General features: G+C 36.7%; 4 protein-coding genes across 4 annotated transcripts; 3 read left to right on the top strand and 1 right to left on the bottom strand.

Moving 5' to 3' along the window:
- Positions 1-4,714: 4,714 nt before the first annotated feature.
- Positions 4,715-6,325, top strand: GL218_05931 (Carboxypeptidase S1; the record flags this gene model as incomplete). The annotated part of the gene is made up of 4 exons (XM_033582625.1): positions 4,715-4,968; positions 5,028-5,875; positions 5,929-6,195; positions 6,261-6,325. 4 exons carry the CDS (start codon positions 4,715-4,717, stop codon positions 6,323-6,325), a joined length of 1,434 nt encoding a protein of 477 aa, XP_033433892.1.
- Positions 6,326-6,853: 528 nt separating this feature from the next.
- Positions 6,854-9,488, top strand: GL218_05930 (putative ATPase protein; the record flags this gene model as incomplete). Its single annotated transcript, XM_033582624.1, has 3 exons — positions 6,854-7,067; positions 7,122-8,704; positions 8,859-9,488. 3 exons carry the CDS (start codon positions 6,854-6,856, stop codon positions 9,486-9,488), a joined length of 2,427 nt encoding a protein of 808 aa, XP_033433893.1.
- A 532-nt stretch (positions 9,489-10,020) lies between these two features.
- Positions 10,021-11,178, bottom strand: GL218_05929 (uncharacterized protein; the record flags this gene model as incomplete). The annotated part of the gene is made up of 4 exons (XM_033582623.1): positions 10,021-10,052; positions 10,104-10,495; positions 10,545-10,717; positions 10,768-11,178. 4 exons carry the CDS (start codon positions 11,176-11,178, stop codon positions 10,021-10,023), a joined length of 1,008 nt encoding a protein of 335 aa, XP_033434137.1.
- Positions 11,179-13,606: 2,428 nt separating this feature from the next.
- GL218_05928 (Endoglucanase B) lies at positions 13,607-15,595 on the top strand (the record flags this gene model as incomplete). The annotated part of the gene is made up of 6 exons (XM_033582622.1): positions 13,607-13,874; positions 13,933-14,064; positions 14,114-14,464; positions 14,514-14,535; positions 14,589-15,381; positions 15,440-15,595. 6 exons carry the CDS (start codon positions 13,607-13,609, stop codon positions 15,593-15,595), a joined length of 1,722 nt encoding a protein of 573 aa, XP_033434136.1.
- Between the last annotated feature and the right edge of the window lie 4,028 nt (positions 15,596-19,623).

Here is a 19,623-nt window from a genome sequence, read left to right as displayed (position 1 = left end):
AAACTGAGTAACTAACCAGTGTGTATGAACCGTTTTAGAAAATTTTGTTAGAAACGTTTTCCTGTAAGAAGATATGTTAATATATCAACTATAGGTGGAATATATTGAGTAATATTAATATAAGCGCATTAAAGCGCTATTCAAGTGGTAATCGAAGCCAAACATAAGGGTACGAGACAAACTTGATAGTTCTTGCTCATTAAGATTTTCTTGCCTTCTTAAATAGAACATTGTGTGAGTTTACCACATGAAAAACCCCAGCAGAAAGTTAATTTGCCATTCTACTTTCTTATCGAGTCAAGTACCAACTAGGTGGGTTTGAATTAATAGTATAGTTCATAGATACCTAGGTATAGTTATACTTATTTAAAGGCACTTGGGAGTTTGCTTTTATCCGCAATGAAATGTTATCTCTAAAAGTTCAAGGATATTGTAGTGCTCTTTATTGATAGCTTTGGCTTGTTAAAAGCTTAATGTTATTTACCTGTTTAGAGGCAATTAGTCATTTTGAGGTGCATGAGATCTAGATGTATAACAATGTTGATTAAGGAACTAGAAGCGACCTCCGCCACCTGTAGTTTAGAGATCGCTTAATACAGTAGCTCAGCTAGTTATGGGATACAATGAGCTAAGTTACTGAGGCTAGTTACGTGGCACTTTACATATTTGAAGATACTATGGTCTTGATACCATTTGCTAGGCTGATTATTCTAAATAACTATACATTATAAGACCTATTTAAACTTTTGATCAAAGTGTAATAAATTGTGGTTTGAAAGGTGCTTAGATATGATGGCTACGTAAAGTCTTTATTGCTTCTCATCTCAAAGTATTTAAATATGTTTAAATAAAGTATAAGATAAGATACGTCTTGTAATTTGGGATATAATTTTATAGATTCCTACCTTCTTATACCAAAGAATAGCTCTTATACGTTATTCAAATCATAACTTTTATTGCTCTCAAGCTGAAATGTGCAACCTCGTCATATTATAGCAGTATTTTCCCAAGTCCTAAAATCTCTTACTCTAGTACGCAATCACCAATGCTATAAAACAGGAGTGACCTAGCTATGCAATAAGTGCGATGCGTAAGATATATAAAATTCGACCTCTTCGTAGTGAAATCTACCCAACCCTGCACCTTTATTTCCTCATTAAGACATCCTAATCTTGGGGATCGCCACCTATCATTGGATTATAGTACGGGTCTATACCCGGCATGGCTGAGTTGAAAAGATCCATGATATCGGTGCCGAGAGGGACTTCGTCGTCCACTTCAAAATACCCGTCATTAATTGGGAAAAATAAAGCATCGTCGATTGGTAAGGATGCATCGAAAAGAAGATTTTCTGGTACCTGTTCACTATTAATTGCGGACAGGTTAGGTGTTAAATAGGGGTCAGTACCCACTTGTGCTGACTCGACATTTGGAGATAGGTCTAATACATGAGAGATGCTGTTTTCACGAGGTGGTTGCCCTGGTCTGCCAAGAGATCTCGAGGTACCGGTTGGCGATTTCGTCAATATGTGTGGCTGTTTGTCAACAATCTGATTCGATATGCCCTCTCTCTTTATGGTATTTACATACTCGCGGGCAATATGTGCAAACTCGCCAATCAAAGAACCAGGGAGGCCACCGCCGCTCGCATACTCAAGCCTACTAAAGTGGCCGCCACCCATGTCAAGAAGAGCGAGATTTGTTGCCGTCTCGGCGTGTTTTGGGTTTGTAACTACTAGGTCGAATAGTACGAAGAGAGCGACAATTGGAATACCAGCTAGTATCCTATTATCAAGGAGTTAGCTAGGAGGAATATAAAAGTCCGATTTGTCTAACTTACCATAGTGGCGTGTTTGGTTCCACGTCAATGAAAGCCGTCAATTCTAACACGGACCGCGATGTCTCCATCATGTTTCTCGTGCTCTCAGCTTGGCGGGCCTGATTTACAACATGACTAGTATTTGCAGCCAAGTACAGCGTCGCTCGGCAAAGACTCAATTTAAAACTGTTGTAGAGTAAATGGACTCCAAGAGCAGTTGCTCGAAGCAATATGCCCTGTAACGTGTGCGTCCGGTACGGTTCACTCGGTCGAATATTAGCTGGTATCGACATCCGCCATTCCTCTAGCTCGGACTCGCATTGGTCGATTATAGCTAGGTAATAAGTTTTTGGGTTCTCCGTACCGGAAATAGAGAACAGAGACGTCATAGCTTTTGACAGCAAACGCGCGTATCTCGCAGTTGTGAGAAACCAGTCGAGCTCCCCTACAATCGCGTCGGGCACGGATGGGATTGGGATCACGATATCATGATCAACGAATATCTGCAGCCGTTGGTTTTGCGTTAGAGTACCTGTTCTTCGTATTTGGATAAGGGAGTATGGCAATGCGGGATCGACATACAGAATTCCTCCCAAAATGAAAATTAATTATCTTCTCAACGGTATAAAGAAGCCAAAATGCCCTATGGTACGCAACTCTCGCCTTGCCCCTTAAATTGGCGCGCCCAAGATTCTGTGCTCTCCTTGCAGCTTCAGACAATATGAAGTGCTCTATTGCTATACATGATATGCTGCAACATCTAGAGTCAGCGGCAAACGCCCAGGGTGGTTCTGATAGCGACATATCTATGACGCCAATGCTACGAGCCGAGTCACACACCTGAGGGAATATATAGTCAAGGCAGTCATTGCCTGGAGAACATCTAGAGAATCTGGCAGTGAAAAGAGGTCCGGCAGGACGGCGAGTGCCTTTGTCATATACTGCCAGGCCCTCCCCTTACCCGGTTCGAATTTTCCTCCGCTCCCAGCTTGGCATCCCAGGGCGACGACCGCGTTATATAGAGCGTATAGAGCTTTACTATGCGCTAGACGGTCAGCGAAATAAGGGGCGTGAGCCATAGCTTCGAAATCTTTTTGGTCGAGGAAGGGGTAGATGGGATGGATCCGCTCAAAGTATACTATTGGTGAGTTAGTTAGACAGACTGCATCAACGAACTAGAGATTAAGGAAAATAACATTTGATATGGGCATTTGCCTCGGCCGTATCAGGAAGTGCGAGAGTATCTCTCTGATCCCCTCTTATACTACACATAGAACCCGGAGTCGCAACATTGGCTATAAATGCAAGTTAGCTTCTCTAACGAGTTGTTTGAGCCGCTACCTACACTTACCATGATGCTGCAGTCGAGAAGCAATCACAGAAGATATTCTCTGGACTAACCGGTTTACTTTATCATTCCTCAAGCGAGAAGATAAGTATGACAATCGATTGTCAGAAAAGAAAGTCAAGCTAGCGTTTCCAACTGGGTTGAGTACTATTAGCAACTTATCAACTTAGTAGGAGTGGTCACAACGTGCTGACTAGTCCGATCCCCTGGTGCATTTAGTAGAGTAGTTTGTACAATAGGGGTTAAAGAAGGGTGTACTTTAACTGCGAATGGTTTTTCGTTTCCGAGAGCTCTGGCCGTTCCGGCTGTGGCTAGTATACGATCGACGTACAGTTCTGGCAGAGGTCGCCGAGTCTTTAGTATAAGTCAATCCCGATTCTATCAAGGGTCGTTATATTGGGGTAAGACTTTACGTTTTCAGCGACTCGAGGCGCACTTAGCTTAGGCTGGGTTTTTGGTGGCGCAGGAGATGTGAGGGCGATATTTACTATTATCAACCTTAATAAACCATAAAACCCCCAAGGAGTCTTTTATATTAATAGTATTCTACTTACCATTTCGTCTTTGGGGCATTTTCCTACGACTGAAATGGCACTGCGCCATCCGGCGCTTCGCGGGGCATTAGCAAAGAAGACATCATGGTTGAACTACTTACAACGCAGTGATTACAAGGGCCGGGGTACCCTGTGAATTGACTTGAGCCTCAAGTTACCAATGTCACGACAATGGTTATTAATTTATACATGTTAGAGGCTTACCATTACATCGCACTTTTCGTGCCTTGCACGAGTCGCAACTCTTCAATATCTCCATCACGGGACTTCCTTCTAGACAAAATCCCCGCTCTAATCTATTTCAAGGGGGCAAATAGGACGATACTTGAATAATAGTGAGAAAAGAGAGAGTCGAGACGCGAAGCGTGGAAAAGAGATGCTGTTCTGAGCCCCGAACGAGACTAACTGTATCAAGAAACTCGGCTCCGAATATTAAGACCCACAGCCGTCATACTATTTGCCGGAGTCTTAAAGCCGTACAACTACTCAGATCACAACAAGACATAACTATGAAGTCTTACATAGTTAGTTGTTCTATAAACCCAGTTGATAGTAATAGACCTATGGATCTCTCCATTTATTATAATTCTCCATATGTATAACTTTTCATTATACACGGGCGCCGCGATTCTTTTATCTTATGTAGGGGTTACTCGCTAGGGCCATGCAACCATTATTCTCCAAAACCATCTACGGTAAGATGATTCTGGTAAGATATAATTAATTCACAAATATCCTGTCTAATTTCTAGCCCTGTTAGCCAAGTGTTGGGAGAGTCCGCATATGATGTGGCTATGCACTATCCTGGCGGCCAGGGTATAGGATTAAAAGAAGGATCTTCATGCTAGAACATGCGCATGGCCTACGAAGCTCATTTAAGCTTAACATTTAAAGGTCGCGATGGCGCCGTGTATTATATGCCCTCTTAATACCAGGAAGTTGTTACTATTTGGCCAAGAGGATTCACGATTGGTAAATGCCCTATCTTTCGCGATGCGGTGGATACTTGAACTGGCTGTTGGCGTATTTCTGGCTGCGTCAGCAATCGCCAGCCCAATTTCGCCAAGCACTGCGAACAAACGATACTTCGAGGAGCAGGATGGGATCAAATACAATGTTTTCGAGCACAGCGCCACGAAGTCTAGATTATCGTTTGTCAATAACTCGGGCATCTGCGAAACAACACCGGGTGTTAATCAGTACTCTGGGTACATCTCGGTGGGTGATGGCATGAACATGTGGTTCTGGTAGGTTAACACGATACAGGCCTCAGCGTTGAGGGAATGGAGTTGACACATCCTTGAAGGTTCTTCGAAGCTCGCAAGAATCCTCGACAGGCACCACTTGTAGCATATTTCGAGGGTGGGCCGGGGGACGCATCTGAATATGGACTTTTCACCCAAAATGGGCCTTGTCATTTTGTCAATAACGAAACATTACCGTCTTTGAACCCGTACAGTTTCAATAGTTACGCCAACATGCTCTACATCGACCAGCCAATAGGTGTCGGGTTCTCATATGGTACCGCCATTGTCAATTCGACTAAAGCGGCTGCTCCTCTAGTCTGGAATCTACTTCAAGCCTTTTACAGCAGCTTTCCCGAATATGAAAATCGCGACTTTGGTATCTTCACCGAGTCATACGGTGGTCATTATGGACCCGAGTTCGCGAGCTATATCTTGGGCCAGAACGTCGCAATTTCTCGAGGCGATCTTCATGCCGAAGAGATCCGCTTAGTAGCCCTGGGTGTCAGCAACGGATGGTTCGATGCTACTATTCAAGAAAAGGCTAACATCGAGTACTTGTACAACAATTCGTACAGACAGCTCATTAATGAGACCTTCTATAAAGAGCTTCTAACGCGGTACGACACAAAATGCAAGCCTACGCTTGATCGATGTACAGATGTCGGTACGACTGATGCTTGTTTTGCTGCATGGAAGTCATATATGGATGAGATCGAATATCCAATAATTGGCGTTCTAAATAAAGACCATCCAGGATTCTATCTCGGCGACATTCGCGACCCATCATTTCGAGCCCCTTCGACACATGTTGCATACTTACAAAGACTTGACGTACAGGAAGCTCTTGGGGCAAAGGCAAACTATTCGGAGCAGGCCGGGGCCGCAGGTTTCATCTATTCAGGTGACGGTATAACTATCCATTTTCATACATACTACGTGAGGTACTGATAAGAGTGGTAGATGCACGTTCATTCATGACCCAACTCTCGGCTGTCGTGCAAGCAGGTGTCAGGGTGGTGGTTTGGACAGGTGATGCTGACTACGTCTCTAATTGGCCCGGGACTCTAAGAGTGGCAGATTCAATTGAGTGGCCCGGAAAGAAGACGTTCGCGAACCAGGACATGACACCATACACTCTCAACGGTACGCAAAAGGGAGTATTCAAGTCTCTCGATAATTTAACTTTCATGCGTATCTTTGAAGCAGGGCATAATGTGCCGTTCTATCGTACGTTTGGATTAACTAGACCCGAACCCGACTGACAATAGTATAAAATGCTAACTTGAATATAGAACCGGAAGCTTCACTACAGATATTTGAACAAACTATGAAGACAAGCGGCATAATTCCTACTTAGGGTTCTGAGTATCTTAATTTTCTTTCGGGAAGGAGTATCGTGCAGAACTAACGTATGTGTATTCAAATACTTAATATACAATACCATCATGTCGGCTGTAGCCTACGGCTACTGACCTACGCCTTGCTCAAAGACTTCCGCGGAATGTTCCAAGTCTTGGCTAAAAAACCCCGTTGATTGTCTATGTGACATAGTGTCATCGAAGCGTCTTATTGGATAGACTAAAGTAAAGCTGCATATTCGAGTCTCACGGCTTAGCCGCAGTCTCACTTGTTTAACGATGCTACTCTGCTACTGGCACAGTCTGCATAGTTAGGCAGACTAGTCAGCACTGCCGCCTTGTAACGAGCTACTTATCACAGAATGCCTGTAGCCTGCATAGCTAGGTACCTAGTTAAGTACCGATGTAAGGCTATAATGCGTTGAAAGATATAAATTAGTTAATCTCCCGCCGAAGCATTTCCCACTCCCTTTCACGTTCTATCTTTCTAATATCTCAAACTCTTTCACCCCAGAGACATCCATAAGATGGATGACAACAGCTCTGTTGCTAGCTTCGAAGAGGTTGGCCCCTCTGGTATAGCTATTAGGCTAGGTGATGATAAGAATATTGAGAAACTCAGAGCCCTCGTTGTAAAATCAGTTGTCAATGATGGCGCAGCCACAGAGATCACCGAGGACAATGTTCCGGATATATGTTATGTACTCCAGTACAAGGCACTTGGTGGGAAGCTTGTTAATTGTAAGCCGTCTCAGCACCAGAGCTTATAACTAATTTTGCTGATAAAAATGGTAGTGCGTCGTAGTCGAGAACCTGTCGATATTAACCTGGATGACATTGACGGAGGGGGGGCTTCGACAAGAAAGCCTATCCTCGAGATCGTAACCGAAGTCACGACCTCCTTTAAGAAGAATAGACCGCAAGTTAACCATGTTGGCTTCGACTTTGACATGGATGATGAGTATTCCTGTCGCCACGCTCGCGAACCAGAGCATGATGAAAATCCAAGGGTGGATATTGTCAGAGTTGAAAAGACATCTATGATCATCAATTCGATCCATCTAATCAATGCGCTGAGGGCTGTGGTGGAGTATTATCCCAATACGACCCTCCTCGGAGATATTGTTACTATTAATGCACCATATCACATGCTTGCCCATCACCAAGCAGCGCTTGCCCGTTATAAGATCAACCAACCAGAGACCCACGATGATGAATATGTCCTTACAACTGCTAAGCACATCGATGTACTACTTGGTTTTCTTGAGAAAACCTTGGGAGCCCAGATTCATGAAGAAGAGAAGAGACACAATAGCAAAGTGCCTCTAGCCACTTTCAACAACCTCTGGCTTATATTGAAGCCTGGAGATGTCGTTTATGCCAAACGCGACCGTCAGTGGACTCCTTTCATCATTTCCAATGTCATTGGCGGCTCATCCGTCAATGGTGGTAGTATTCCATATACTGTCCAGTGTTGGAATATTGCATATACCTCGGAAAGATTCTGCCGTACCATGCACGCGTTTAAAATCGACCCTTTCAATGGAGAAGAAGTTATTAAAAACCTTCCCGTTATTCCCGCTCGTTTCTTTCAGGGTGAAAATGACAATTTAACTCCCAAGGAAGTTATGGCCAAGCAAATTCTACTCGGAAAGAGAGTCTGGGAACTTTCAAAAGGACCAAATCATATGGCTTATAACGGGCTTCTAGTCGAAAAGGATCCTGGCTTTGACTGGGATTATCCAAGCGCTACAGGTTACTTGGAAAGTCGTGTTATTGTTGACAATGTCGGGTTCTCACACTACTCCTTTAATCATCCTGAAAGAAAGAACCGTCAGCTACGAACACACATTCCCCCACATTGTCTCCAGTCGCCGCCCAAAGACCAACTGCCTTATTTCGCCCCCAAATGCACCTGTAGTACTTGTGCTAAAGCAAATCCAAAGGATAATTTGAGCATATTTGCTAAATTCCACGATCTCGACCCAGCCAGCGACTCACCACCAGAGATCGACCTCTACTACATACTCTTGAGTAAGATTGTGTCAGGATTCATACTCCGGGATCGACGCTGGGGTCACTTCAACGTTGAGAATCTCCAATATGTCGAGTTTGACAAGGAAGCCTTCAAGTATCTTGTGTTAGATGACGAGGTAAAGCTTACGGTCCGGTCACTAATTGGTAGGTTTGCCAGTACCCATGGTCAGGTCAATCCATGGCCAAACGACTTCGTCAAGAACAAGGGTCAAGGCCGGATCTTCCTCCTCCACGGACCTCCAGGCGTAGGCAAGACTTGTACTGCCGAATGTGTTGCAGAGCTCACCCGCCGTCCTCTGCTGTCGCTCACGAGTGGTGACCTTAACATCGACCCTTATAATGTTAGTATTCAACGCTCCCCATTATTATATAAAAGGGTGTCATACCCGCGAGTTGCTCAAGGCAGTAGTTTATATGTTTCGCTCTATATCCACTTCCAGCAAAAAAGAAATCTGTCGCCATTCAAATATCTACTAACCCTAGATTGTGGATTAGGTAGAGAGGAGCCTCGATTATTTTTTGAAACTAGGTGAACGCTACGGTGCCATCATATTGATTGATGAAGCCGATGTGTACCTCGAGGCCCGACACACATTGGACATATCGAGGAACGAGCTAGTTTCAGTCTTCCTACGAGCACTTGAATACCACCGAGGAGTATTATTCCTAACCACAAATCGAGTACAGACGTTTGATTCGGCCTTCACGTCACGTATCCACGTAGCCTTGCACTACAAGCCACTAACGGATGCTGACCGGGAAAAGATCTGGCTCAATAGCTTTGAGCGACTTGAACACGATAGCAATGGTAAAGTACATATCAGCGTGGCGACGCGCGAGTACGCCTATGAGAGCAAAGGCGTGCAGAGCCTGCGTTGGAATGGCCGCGAGATTCGCAATGCGCTTCAGACAGCCACCGCGCTTGCGGAGACCGAGGCACTTGAGAATAATAAAGATAGAATCATAGTCACTGAAAAGCACCTAAGGGCTGTAGTTAAGATGAGTCGTGGCTTTAAGAGCTTCCTGCGCCAGCAGAATAAAAAGCGCAATGATGACGTCGAGAATGATGATGGAGAAGAGGAACTCGAGGGCGGCGGAAAAGACCCCGCTGTCCATGACAACTAGTTGATGACATCTTATCTATTTTTCTCTCAGCCATGTTTCTATGTTATTACTTTCAGGGTCGGTGGGAATCCGATATCAGACTGGAGTGACTTCTGATTTTTCACGGCTTCAAGCTTGATAGCTAGAAACCCCTTCATTCATCAAATGTTAAACGTAGCTATAGTTAGTATAACAGGCTTACCAGATAAAATATCTCAATAGCTCTTACATTCCAACTCTCGTGCATCGTACGTATCTACACCAATTTCAGTATCCTGTCCAAGACGCTCGGAGTATTAGCTCTGCGCGCGTGTTTCAACTACACAATTATCTAGCGTTATAGCATTCACATAAGTGCGGTTGCTAGCATCATGTCCCAAAAGAGTGTTACAGGTATATGACGCGAAGCGCCATTTCTAAATAACTATGGGCTCTCTTGACCAAGGCGGACCATAACCCAATGGATTTATAAGACGAAACGAACGAGCTTCTACTTCGAATCGCGGAGAGTCATCACTACTTCCACTATGAAATACTTACTGGTTTACTCCCCTTACATCTTCATGCCCGGAAGGTGGTCAAGCCCTATAACAAGTCAGTGCCTAAGCATTGTTCCTGGGATGATCCAAAACTTACATCCATCGGTTTCCTCGCCGACCATGTCAGGGACGGTGCACTGGTTGGCCACCGCCATGGTTTGCTTTGTGATGGAGCCGCAGCCATCGTAGAAGCATTCGGACTTGTTCATGGCGCGCTGCAACGAGTCGCCTTTCCAGCCGAACATGTAGTCGGCGTGAGTGCCATATCCACTGCTTCCTTCGAAACTCCACACGAATGGGTTGGGGGTCCCTGAAGGCCACATGCTGTTGAACTTGGTGGTGTCCCAAACGGTCTCGTAAGTTACTTGGGGCATCCGAACAGGGTGCGACGCCGGGCACGGTGGAGCATTAGTGAAGCCATCAGACCTGATGGTGTTATACATGTGGGACTGGTGGTCGGGACTGTCAAGGTTCTTGCCATCCCAGCATCTAATCATGGTTATTATAAGCATGTGTTTCGGGATAGTGAGTTACTGACGCTGGGAAGTGGTGAACAGCGAAGATACCGCCCGGGCAGGGCCTATCGGGGAAGTCCACCATCTCCGGACCTCTGTTGAGGGTGGTCTGTAGGCAATTGTATCGCAGACCAATGTGGCCCTTAGCCTGATCGAGGGTGTCTGTTGTCGGGCTGCCAACCGTCATACGGAAACCCTAGAAAATATTAAAATCCCAGCCCGTAACATGACATCCAGGATACTCACCGGCTTGAAAGCCGTGATGGGCTGGTTCCTCAAATTGTCGGTGGTGAAATCGTACGGTGTATAGTAAATAGTCATGCCACCCTTAGTACCAGGTGCCAGAGCAGCATTGTTGGTCACCGGAACTCGGTGATAGCTACCATTGGTCGGGTGCTTAAAGTATAACACCGCAGTCCAGTAGTTTGAGAAGTCCTCGGACATCTCGCATGTGGTGCAGGTAGCCCTCGCGCCAACATCACCAGTCATCGTGGCGTTGAAGGCATTTCCGCCTACGATGTGGTGGACATGGGCTGAGGGGTTGTTGCCAGGCTCGACAACAGGGTCGAGACGTTGGGTGGTCAATGATGAGCATCCAAAACGCAGACCAGCCTGGACTGGCGCAGCGAGCGCGAGTGCGATGGAGAGCGACTTCATCTCGACGGCGGATTTGTCTCGGCAGTAGAGGCGTGCAGAAGTAGGCGAAGCAAACGAAGCAGGTCTCAAAGCCTGGTGTCCGGTTAGCTCTTATAAGTGCGGTCTTGTACTTGAAGACTTGTGAAATCTCATGTATGGCCACTTATCTATCTGCCCGCTTAACATGACCAAAACTAATATATTCCTATACATGCTGCATGTCGCGGTAGTTGAGAGGCTACATTGCAATAGAGGCAAAGTGGTACAGATCGTCCCCATGGGGGAACCATGTCTCATCCGCATTACTATAATTATTTTGCCGGTGACATGGGTATTTAATTTGCACATGGAATAGGTGGCAAGTAAGATTCTTTCCCAACCCGGCAAATATAACAAGTGGATTCTTTGTCGCCGGCAAAAGTCCTCACATATCGCCTATCACTCCCTCTGCACATATGCGTAGACGAGCACAGTTGCCGCCAAAAGCTTAAATTGCTTTACATCACGCTACATCTTAGACAGTTTGTAAATTACTCGACGAATTACAGGAGGAAGACGCACATTAATATTTTCAAGGTGAGGACATAAACATTGGTAAGCAGGATAAAGCTAGGGGTCCAAGATGCACCCTGTACCGGTTAACCCAGTCACAAGCGAGGAGAGTATTTGAAATAGTGAAAAGTATAATAGTGAAATTAAGGAAAAAGAGATAATATGTAGAGTATGGACTAATGGATAGTATTAGCATATTAAAGAAAGACACGCACCATTACGGTACTTCATGTCGCTCCTAACGAAACTTGATAATAGGACTTGTCACTTCAATGAGGACCACATTCGGTGCCAGTATGGCTGCCAGATAATCCTTTTATGGGCAATGTTATTGAATAAATGACAAATCAATTGCAATTATTATAGATAAGTTTCACTTAGGACTACTTCTCTTTGGCTTAATATGAAGACATCTGGGGAGCAACTTGAGACATCAAATACCTACCTACCAATAAGTGACCACTACAGCCAAATACTGCCAATCCCATCTTCTATGATACTATATCGCCTTGATGTCCAAAGCCCTTAAGGACTTGATAAAAGCAACTGCTATAGTTTAATTCGATGAGGTAAGTTCGATGATTTGTAAAAGTTCCTTAAAGGGATTTCACGTATTATACATGATCCTTAACTAGATTCCTTTGTATTATTATAAAACGGAAAAGCTGTTGTGTAATTTTAAGCTATATCATGTTAGAAACCAGTTAACCGGTCAATGAAATCTTTAAAAAGTTATTGATTTAACGTGTAAATTTTGATTTTATAATATACTGTTGTTTTGTCCACTTTATTATTGGTCATTTTTAACCAAAGACCCACTGAAACGACTATTTTACAGTGTAGCTGAATATATAATTCAAATTAGTGGGGTAAATAACTATCAATTAGGAGGACCGGTAGCTCAGCGGTAGAGCGTGGGATTGCAGTTCCAGCAATCATCCTAAGGTCACGCGTTCGATCCGCGTTCGGTCCTTGGAAAGTGATTTCATTTTTTGTTTTTTCTTTTTTAAAAGAGGTTTTCTTTTTTTTTTTTTTACTTTAAACAATTTTTTTTAAATTTAATTTTTTTCACATTTATAAATTTATGTTTATATGTTTTAAATATAATTATATTATTAGTTAAAGTGAAATATTTAAAATAATAAAAGTAATTAAGTTTAAATGTTTATATTATATGTAATGCAATTTGTCGAACGTCGCTCCCTCCAGGCGTTATGCACTAGTTTAAGCAACTTGTCCGGCAAGATTAAAGACTCGATCCGAAATACTCCTAAACGAGTAGTATTTTTCAATTAATGCTCGACGCCCGGCGGGCGCGACATTCGATGAACAACGCTAAATCTTCCGACGCTATTCCCTTTTGCTATTGAGGGCAAACTAGGTTAATTGATTATCTAAAATGTTTCTTCTACTATTCATTATATTCATTAGGTAGGTATATACCAGACAAGTATTCTGTCCTGCGTATTCATCTCCTTAATATCTAAGCAATGGGGCATTTATTTTACTTATACCAAAACAAATCAAGTTGCCCGTGTAATAATTATTACTTATACATAGTAAATACAAATCCTTACGAATAGCAGTAGTTGTCAATTCAATCTTGGTATATCTGCACGCGCATATAGGTACAAATATGGAAACTTTCATTTTAAAAAATGAATAAGGTCAGGTTCTCCTATGCAACGCTAGCTCTCCACTTCCGGAGAAGTGCTTAAAGAGACTGCGGAACCGCACAATCCGGTAACATACCTGGATAAACTTGGTAAACCCGTATCGAGGTATAATTTTACATATAACTCCAAGTATTCTCTTGTCCGACGTTTCCTTTTGGTTTACATATATCTAGAAAATCAGTTAGCCTCGTGTTACCCACATCAACTATATAGTCTGTATCATGAAGGGCACTGCTGTTATCAGATGGACACTCCTGGGCTGGGCTGCCGCTCAACGCAGCCCCGGAGAGTCTAATGCTATCGTTTCATGTGAAGGCGACTTTCAGCCGATTTCTGCTAATAACTTTATATCCGCCATGAACCCAGGCTGGAACCTCGGGAATACGATGGACGCAGTTCCGAATGAGGGTAGTTGGAACAATCCACCTGTGATCGCGTCAACTTTTGACGACGTCAAAGCCGCCGGATTCAAGAGCGTGAGAATCCCAGGTAAGAGCCCTATAATCATATACAGTGACAGTATACATGAGACTAAACGGACTATTAGTGACATATGCGGACCATTTCACGGGGAAATCTCCTGACTGGACGATTGACCCAGCATGGCTTAAGCGAGTCTCCGAGGTAGTGGATATGGCTTTGGACAGAGACTTATATGTGATCACGAATATTCACCACGGTATGTATAGCGATATGGAAGATATTCTTAGTGGCTTACGTCGGACTAGACTCTTGGGAATGGGCTGATGTAACAGCACCCGAAGCTAATGTTACAATGATTGAGGAGAAGATATACAGTGCCTGGCTCCAAATCGGGGAAACACTTGGATGCAGATCTTCCAGGCTGGCTTTTGAACCAATCAACGAACCCCCGACGAATTCGGCTGAAGATGGGTCCAAAATAAATAGAATGAACGAGCTGTTTCTAAAGGCCCTTGCCGACTCCGGAGGATTTAATACACAACGTGTTGTCACATTGGTTGGAGGTAGTATGGATAGCATTAAAACTTCAAACTGGTTTAAGGCTCCGGCTGGATATTCCAATCCTTGGGCTATTCAATATCACTATTATGGTCCTTGTAAGTAAAATCCTCGGGGCTATAGCACTAAAACTAATTATTAGTTTAGATGACTTCATATTCCAAGCTTGGTGGGTGAGAGGGAAGACGATTGTTGGCCTATGCCACTAACCTGTTTCTATAGGGGCAAAACTATATGGGGATCCGACGCAGACAAGGAGAGTCTTGAAGCTGACTTCGCAAACATCCGAGGAAATTTCACCGACGTGCCACTGGTTATTGGCGAGTTTGAGGCTAACACATTATTGGAACCAGCTGCAAGAAGGAAGTATAATGACTTTGTAGCACGAACTGCTCGAAAATATAACACATCCATTATTCTCTGGGATAACGGCGATGGCGCTTTAGATCGTGCCACCCATACTTGGCGTGACCCTTATGTCATTGACATTATCAACAACGCCGTACAAGGGGTGTCGAACAGCTTATCGGATTCAACAACTGACGGGTCTGCTAAAGAACAATCTAGTTCTGCTTATATATTTCATAAAGCAGGCGAGGATGTTACGGATCAAACCGTAAAATTTATATTGAATGGAAACAATATCAAATCCATCCAGACATCAGATGGGAAAGTCCTCACGGCTTCGAGAGACTACTCCATGGTGAACGACGCTGTTACAATAAGAAAGGCTTTCTTATCGGAGTATTTGTCCCCGACAGCCGATCCAGGAAGCAAGGCAAATATCACTGTATCGTTCTCCGCTGGTGCAGAGGCAACTGTCGAGATTGTCCAATGGGACCTACCTATATTAGGATCAACCACTTCACAGGCCGTGTCAGGGTCTGATATCCGAATTCCCATCACTTGGAGAGGACTATACAAGCTAGCTGCCGTGAAGATGTTACGAGACGACGGTGTTTACTTATTCGATGACTGGACGCAATATTTGGGCCCTCTTCAGCAGGCTAGAGGGGTGAGAGCATTTAAACTTCTATTAAATACGAAGATGTTACAAAGCTAATGATTACTAGACTTATAACAGCCACTGGGACAGAGACGGTTCACACGTCATGTTGAAAGAAGCTGTAATTTCACAGGTTATTACAAGCAAAGTATCCACAACTTTTACATTTGAATTGTATCCAAGAGTGGAAGGAAATACTGTTAATTATACGTTAACAATATAAAATAAAACTTTCCCCGAATTTACAACCGGTTTTATTTTAAGTAACTTTAAATTAACAATTTGAAAATTACTTTAAAAAAAACCTTTTTTTATACCACTTTTTAATTAATTACATTTTATTATTTTTTTTAAAAAATATTTTTAAAATAAAATTTTAAAATAATATAAATAATATTTAAAAAAATTATTAAAATTTTTATTATTTATTTTATTTGCGATTAATTTTTTTATAATTATTTTTAATTATAAATATATTAAAATAATAAAACAATATAAATTTTATTAATTCATATGTTAATTAATTTTTTATAATAAATTTTTAATTTGTTTATATAAAATAAAATAAAATAAATTAAATATAACAAATAATAAATAATTGTATTTAAATAAAACACTTTTATTTTTATAATATAAATATTAACTTAATATAAATTTTTAATATAAAGTTATTTAAATATATATAAATGGTAAAAATGGTGGTAATTTTTAAAATAACATATATATTTAATTAAAATAAAAGTAATAATATAAATTATATATATTAACTTATAAAATTAAATAAATTATAAAAATTAATAAATTAAAATATAATATAAATAATTAAATAAAAAAGTTAATAAAAATATATTAATTATATAAAATATATTAATAAACCATTGATAATAAAACGAAGATATATCAATAGTAATAATTATTATAATTATTATAAATTTTATTGTTTTATTTTATAAATTATTTATTATTTGTTAAAAATATTTTTTATATTTAAATTTTTAAAAATTATTATAAAAAATTAATAAAAAAATAAAAAATAATTAATAAATGATTAATAAAAAATTAAGAAATACTTTTTTAATAAATGATAGAAAATTAATAAATTAATAAAAAAATAATTAATTAAAATTTATTAAAATATTTAATTTATTAAAATATTTAAATATTTCCAACAAATTTTATTATATAAATTTGTAAATACATGAAAATACTTGTATAAACTTGCAAATATATACATTTTGTTAAATTTTAAATAATATTATAAAATTTATTATATATATAAATTTAAAAGTTTTTTATAAAATAAAAAATATTAATTAATTTAAAATTTTTAATAAAAAATATGAAATATTTAACTTAAATATATTATTAAATATTAAAAAATAATAAAAATCATAAAAATAAAATATAAATATAATTTATAAAAATCAATTTAAATATATATTAAAATTTAAATATATAAATGTAATTTAAAATTAAATTTATTATTTAATATAAAATTGTAAAATATAATAAAACAAGTTAAATATAACTGGCAAACGCCGCTTATTATAGCCAATTATTAGCTTATGTAATTAACTTTAAACTTAGTTATAAATTACTGGTAAACCTTCGGCTTGCCAGTATATTTATCTTAAAAAAATCAACTCATTATAACTTTATCAAAAAATGGCCTACCAATAACAAATAACAAATATTAATATTTAATTAAAAGCTTTTTATTTTAAAATATTTAATAAAAATTATATTATTGTTAAAATTTTTATAAAAATTATAATATTATTATAAATTAATTAAAAAAATATTTATTATAAAAATATATTAAAAAGAAATTTATTATTAATTATTTTAAAAAAATTAAAAAAATTATAACGTAAAATTATTATTATTTATAAAAGTATTTTTTTAATAAAAATAATAATAATTATATTAATATAATTTATTAATTTTAATTTATATATTTTAAAACTATATATAATATATATATATTAAATATTATTTAAACAATTAAATTTATTAATTAAATTGAAAAAAAATTAATATATTTTAAAAAATTAAAATAAATATAATTAATAAAATTATAATAAATAAAATTATAATTATTATATAAAAAAAACTAATATTATTTAAATTATAATTTTCATTTTTAATAATATTATAATAAATAATATAATAAATTTTTTTTTTAATATATTAATAATAAAATACTTTTAATAAATTAAAAAAAAAGATTATTTAAATTTTAAAATAAAACTTTTAATTTTAATATATAAAAATTAAAAAATATATTTAAAATGTTTTTTTAAAATAAAATATATTATTATTTATTTTAATGTGTTAAAATTAAAATTCGAGGAGCGGGTTTCGCCCGTTTTCGCCTCTTTTTTTATTAGCGTTATAAGCGCCATAAAACCCTTGGTTTATATGTTTGTATTTATGGGTTATAAAAAAGGCGTTTTTCGAATTTTAATTTTAGTTAATTTCGTATAATATAAAATAAACCGGTATACGTTTAAACTTTTAATTAAATTTTTAATAAAATTATATTAATAATAATATAATAAATAATAATAACGTTTAAAATACCTTTTATTTTAATTATTTAAAGTTAGTTTTTTACTTTTGTTATTTTTTTGTTTTTTTTTACATATTTATACGACATTACGTTATAATATCGTAAGTTTTAACGTTTAAATATATGATAATTTTAAAACTTTATATTTACGCGTTTATATTTACGCGTTTATATTTACGCGTTTATATTTACGCGTTTATATTTACGCGTTTATATTTACGCGTTTATATTTACGCGTTTATATTTACGCGTTTATATTTACGCGTTTATATTTACAACTATTTATAACTATTTAAAATTATATTTAAAATACTTTTTATTTTAATCATTTAAAGTTAATTTTTTACTTTTGTTACTTTTTTAATTTTTTTGTATGTTTATATAATATTACGTTGTAATATTGTAAGTTTTAATGTTTAAATAGTTTTAAAACGTTATATTTATGCGTTTATACCTATAATTACGTTTAAAATACCTTTTATTTTTAATTTAAAGTTATTTATTTAATTATTTAAACCTTTTAACTTTTTTTATATATTTATAAAACATTGCGTTATAATATTATAAGTTTTAATATGTTTATTATAATTATTACATACGATTAATATTATAGTTAATTTTGACTTAAAACGCGTACGTTTTATATATAATAATTAACTTATTTAAATAATTAAATTAATATTTATTTTATATATAAAAATTTTATTTATTATATTTTCAATTAATTTAAATATTATTAATATGGCCGTTTAAATGAAAAATGTTTAAAATTACTTTAAACTAAAGATTTAAAAATGGTTTAAAAAGGTGTGCTAAAGTGTAATTAATTGGAAAAAAGTGTGGTTAAAAAAGTACATTTTTTTAAACCATTTTTAAATTTTTAATTTAAACTAATTAAAATAAATTATTATAATATATTTTTATTATTTTATAAACAATTTATTTAAATAATAAAAAATTATAATTTATAATATAATTACAATGTTATTAAAAATTGAAAAAATAAAAAAAATAATTAAAATTTAAAAAAATGTATGTATTTATAAGTTTACGTAAACGTTTTTACGTATTTATAAACTTATATGGTAAAATTTGTTAAAAATATTTAATCTTTTATTAATTTTAAAAATTTAAACGTAAAATATATTTTTAATAAATAAATTTAATTAATAATTAATAAAATAAATTAAATATATTTATTAAATATAAAAAATTAAAAATTAATTAATATATTTTTTATATAAAATATATAATAAAAGTATATTAAAAAATTAATATTTTTAATTATTTATATTTTATTATATTAAAAATAATTGATAATAAATAAAAAAATTATATTATAATAAATTTATAATTTTTTAATAAATATATATTTTTTAATATATATTAAACTTAATATAATCTTTAATTAAATATTTTAAAATTAATATTTTATTTATTTTTATATATAATAATCTAACTTTTTATTTTTATAAAATAAAAGATTTTTAATTATATATAATTATTTATTATTTATTATATTTAATTTAATTTCATTTATTTTATTTATATTTTATATTAAAAAAATTTGTTAATAAAATAAAAAATTAATAATATTTTATAATTATAAATAATTTTAATTTTTTTTTAAATTTTTTATAATAAAATAATATAAAATTTTATTAATATATATATTAATA

Source organism: Daldinia childiae (genome assembly GCF_008694065.1).
Source record: "Daldinia childiae strain JS-1345 chromosome Unknown Scaffold6, whole genome shotgun sequence".
In the NCBI taxonomy this organism is placed as follows: domain Eukaryota; kingdom Fungi; phylum Ascomycota; class Sordariomycetes; order Xylariales; family Hypoxylaceae; genus Daldinia; species Daldinia childiae.
Note: the sequence above shows the minus strand (reverse complement) of the source record. Positions and strands in the feature narration are given on the sequence as shown.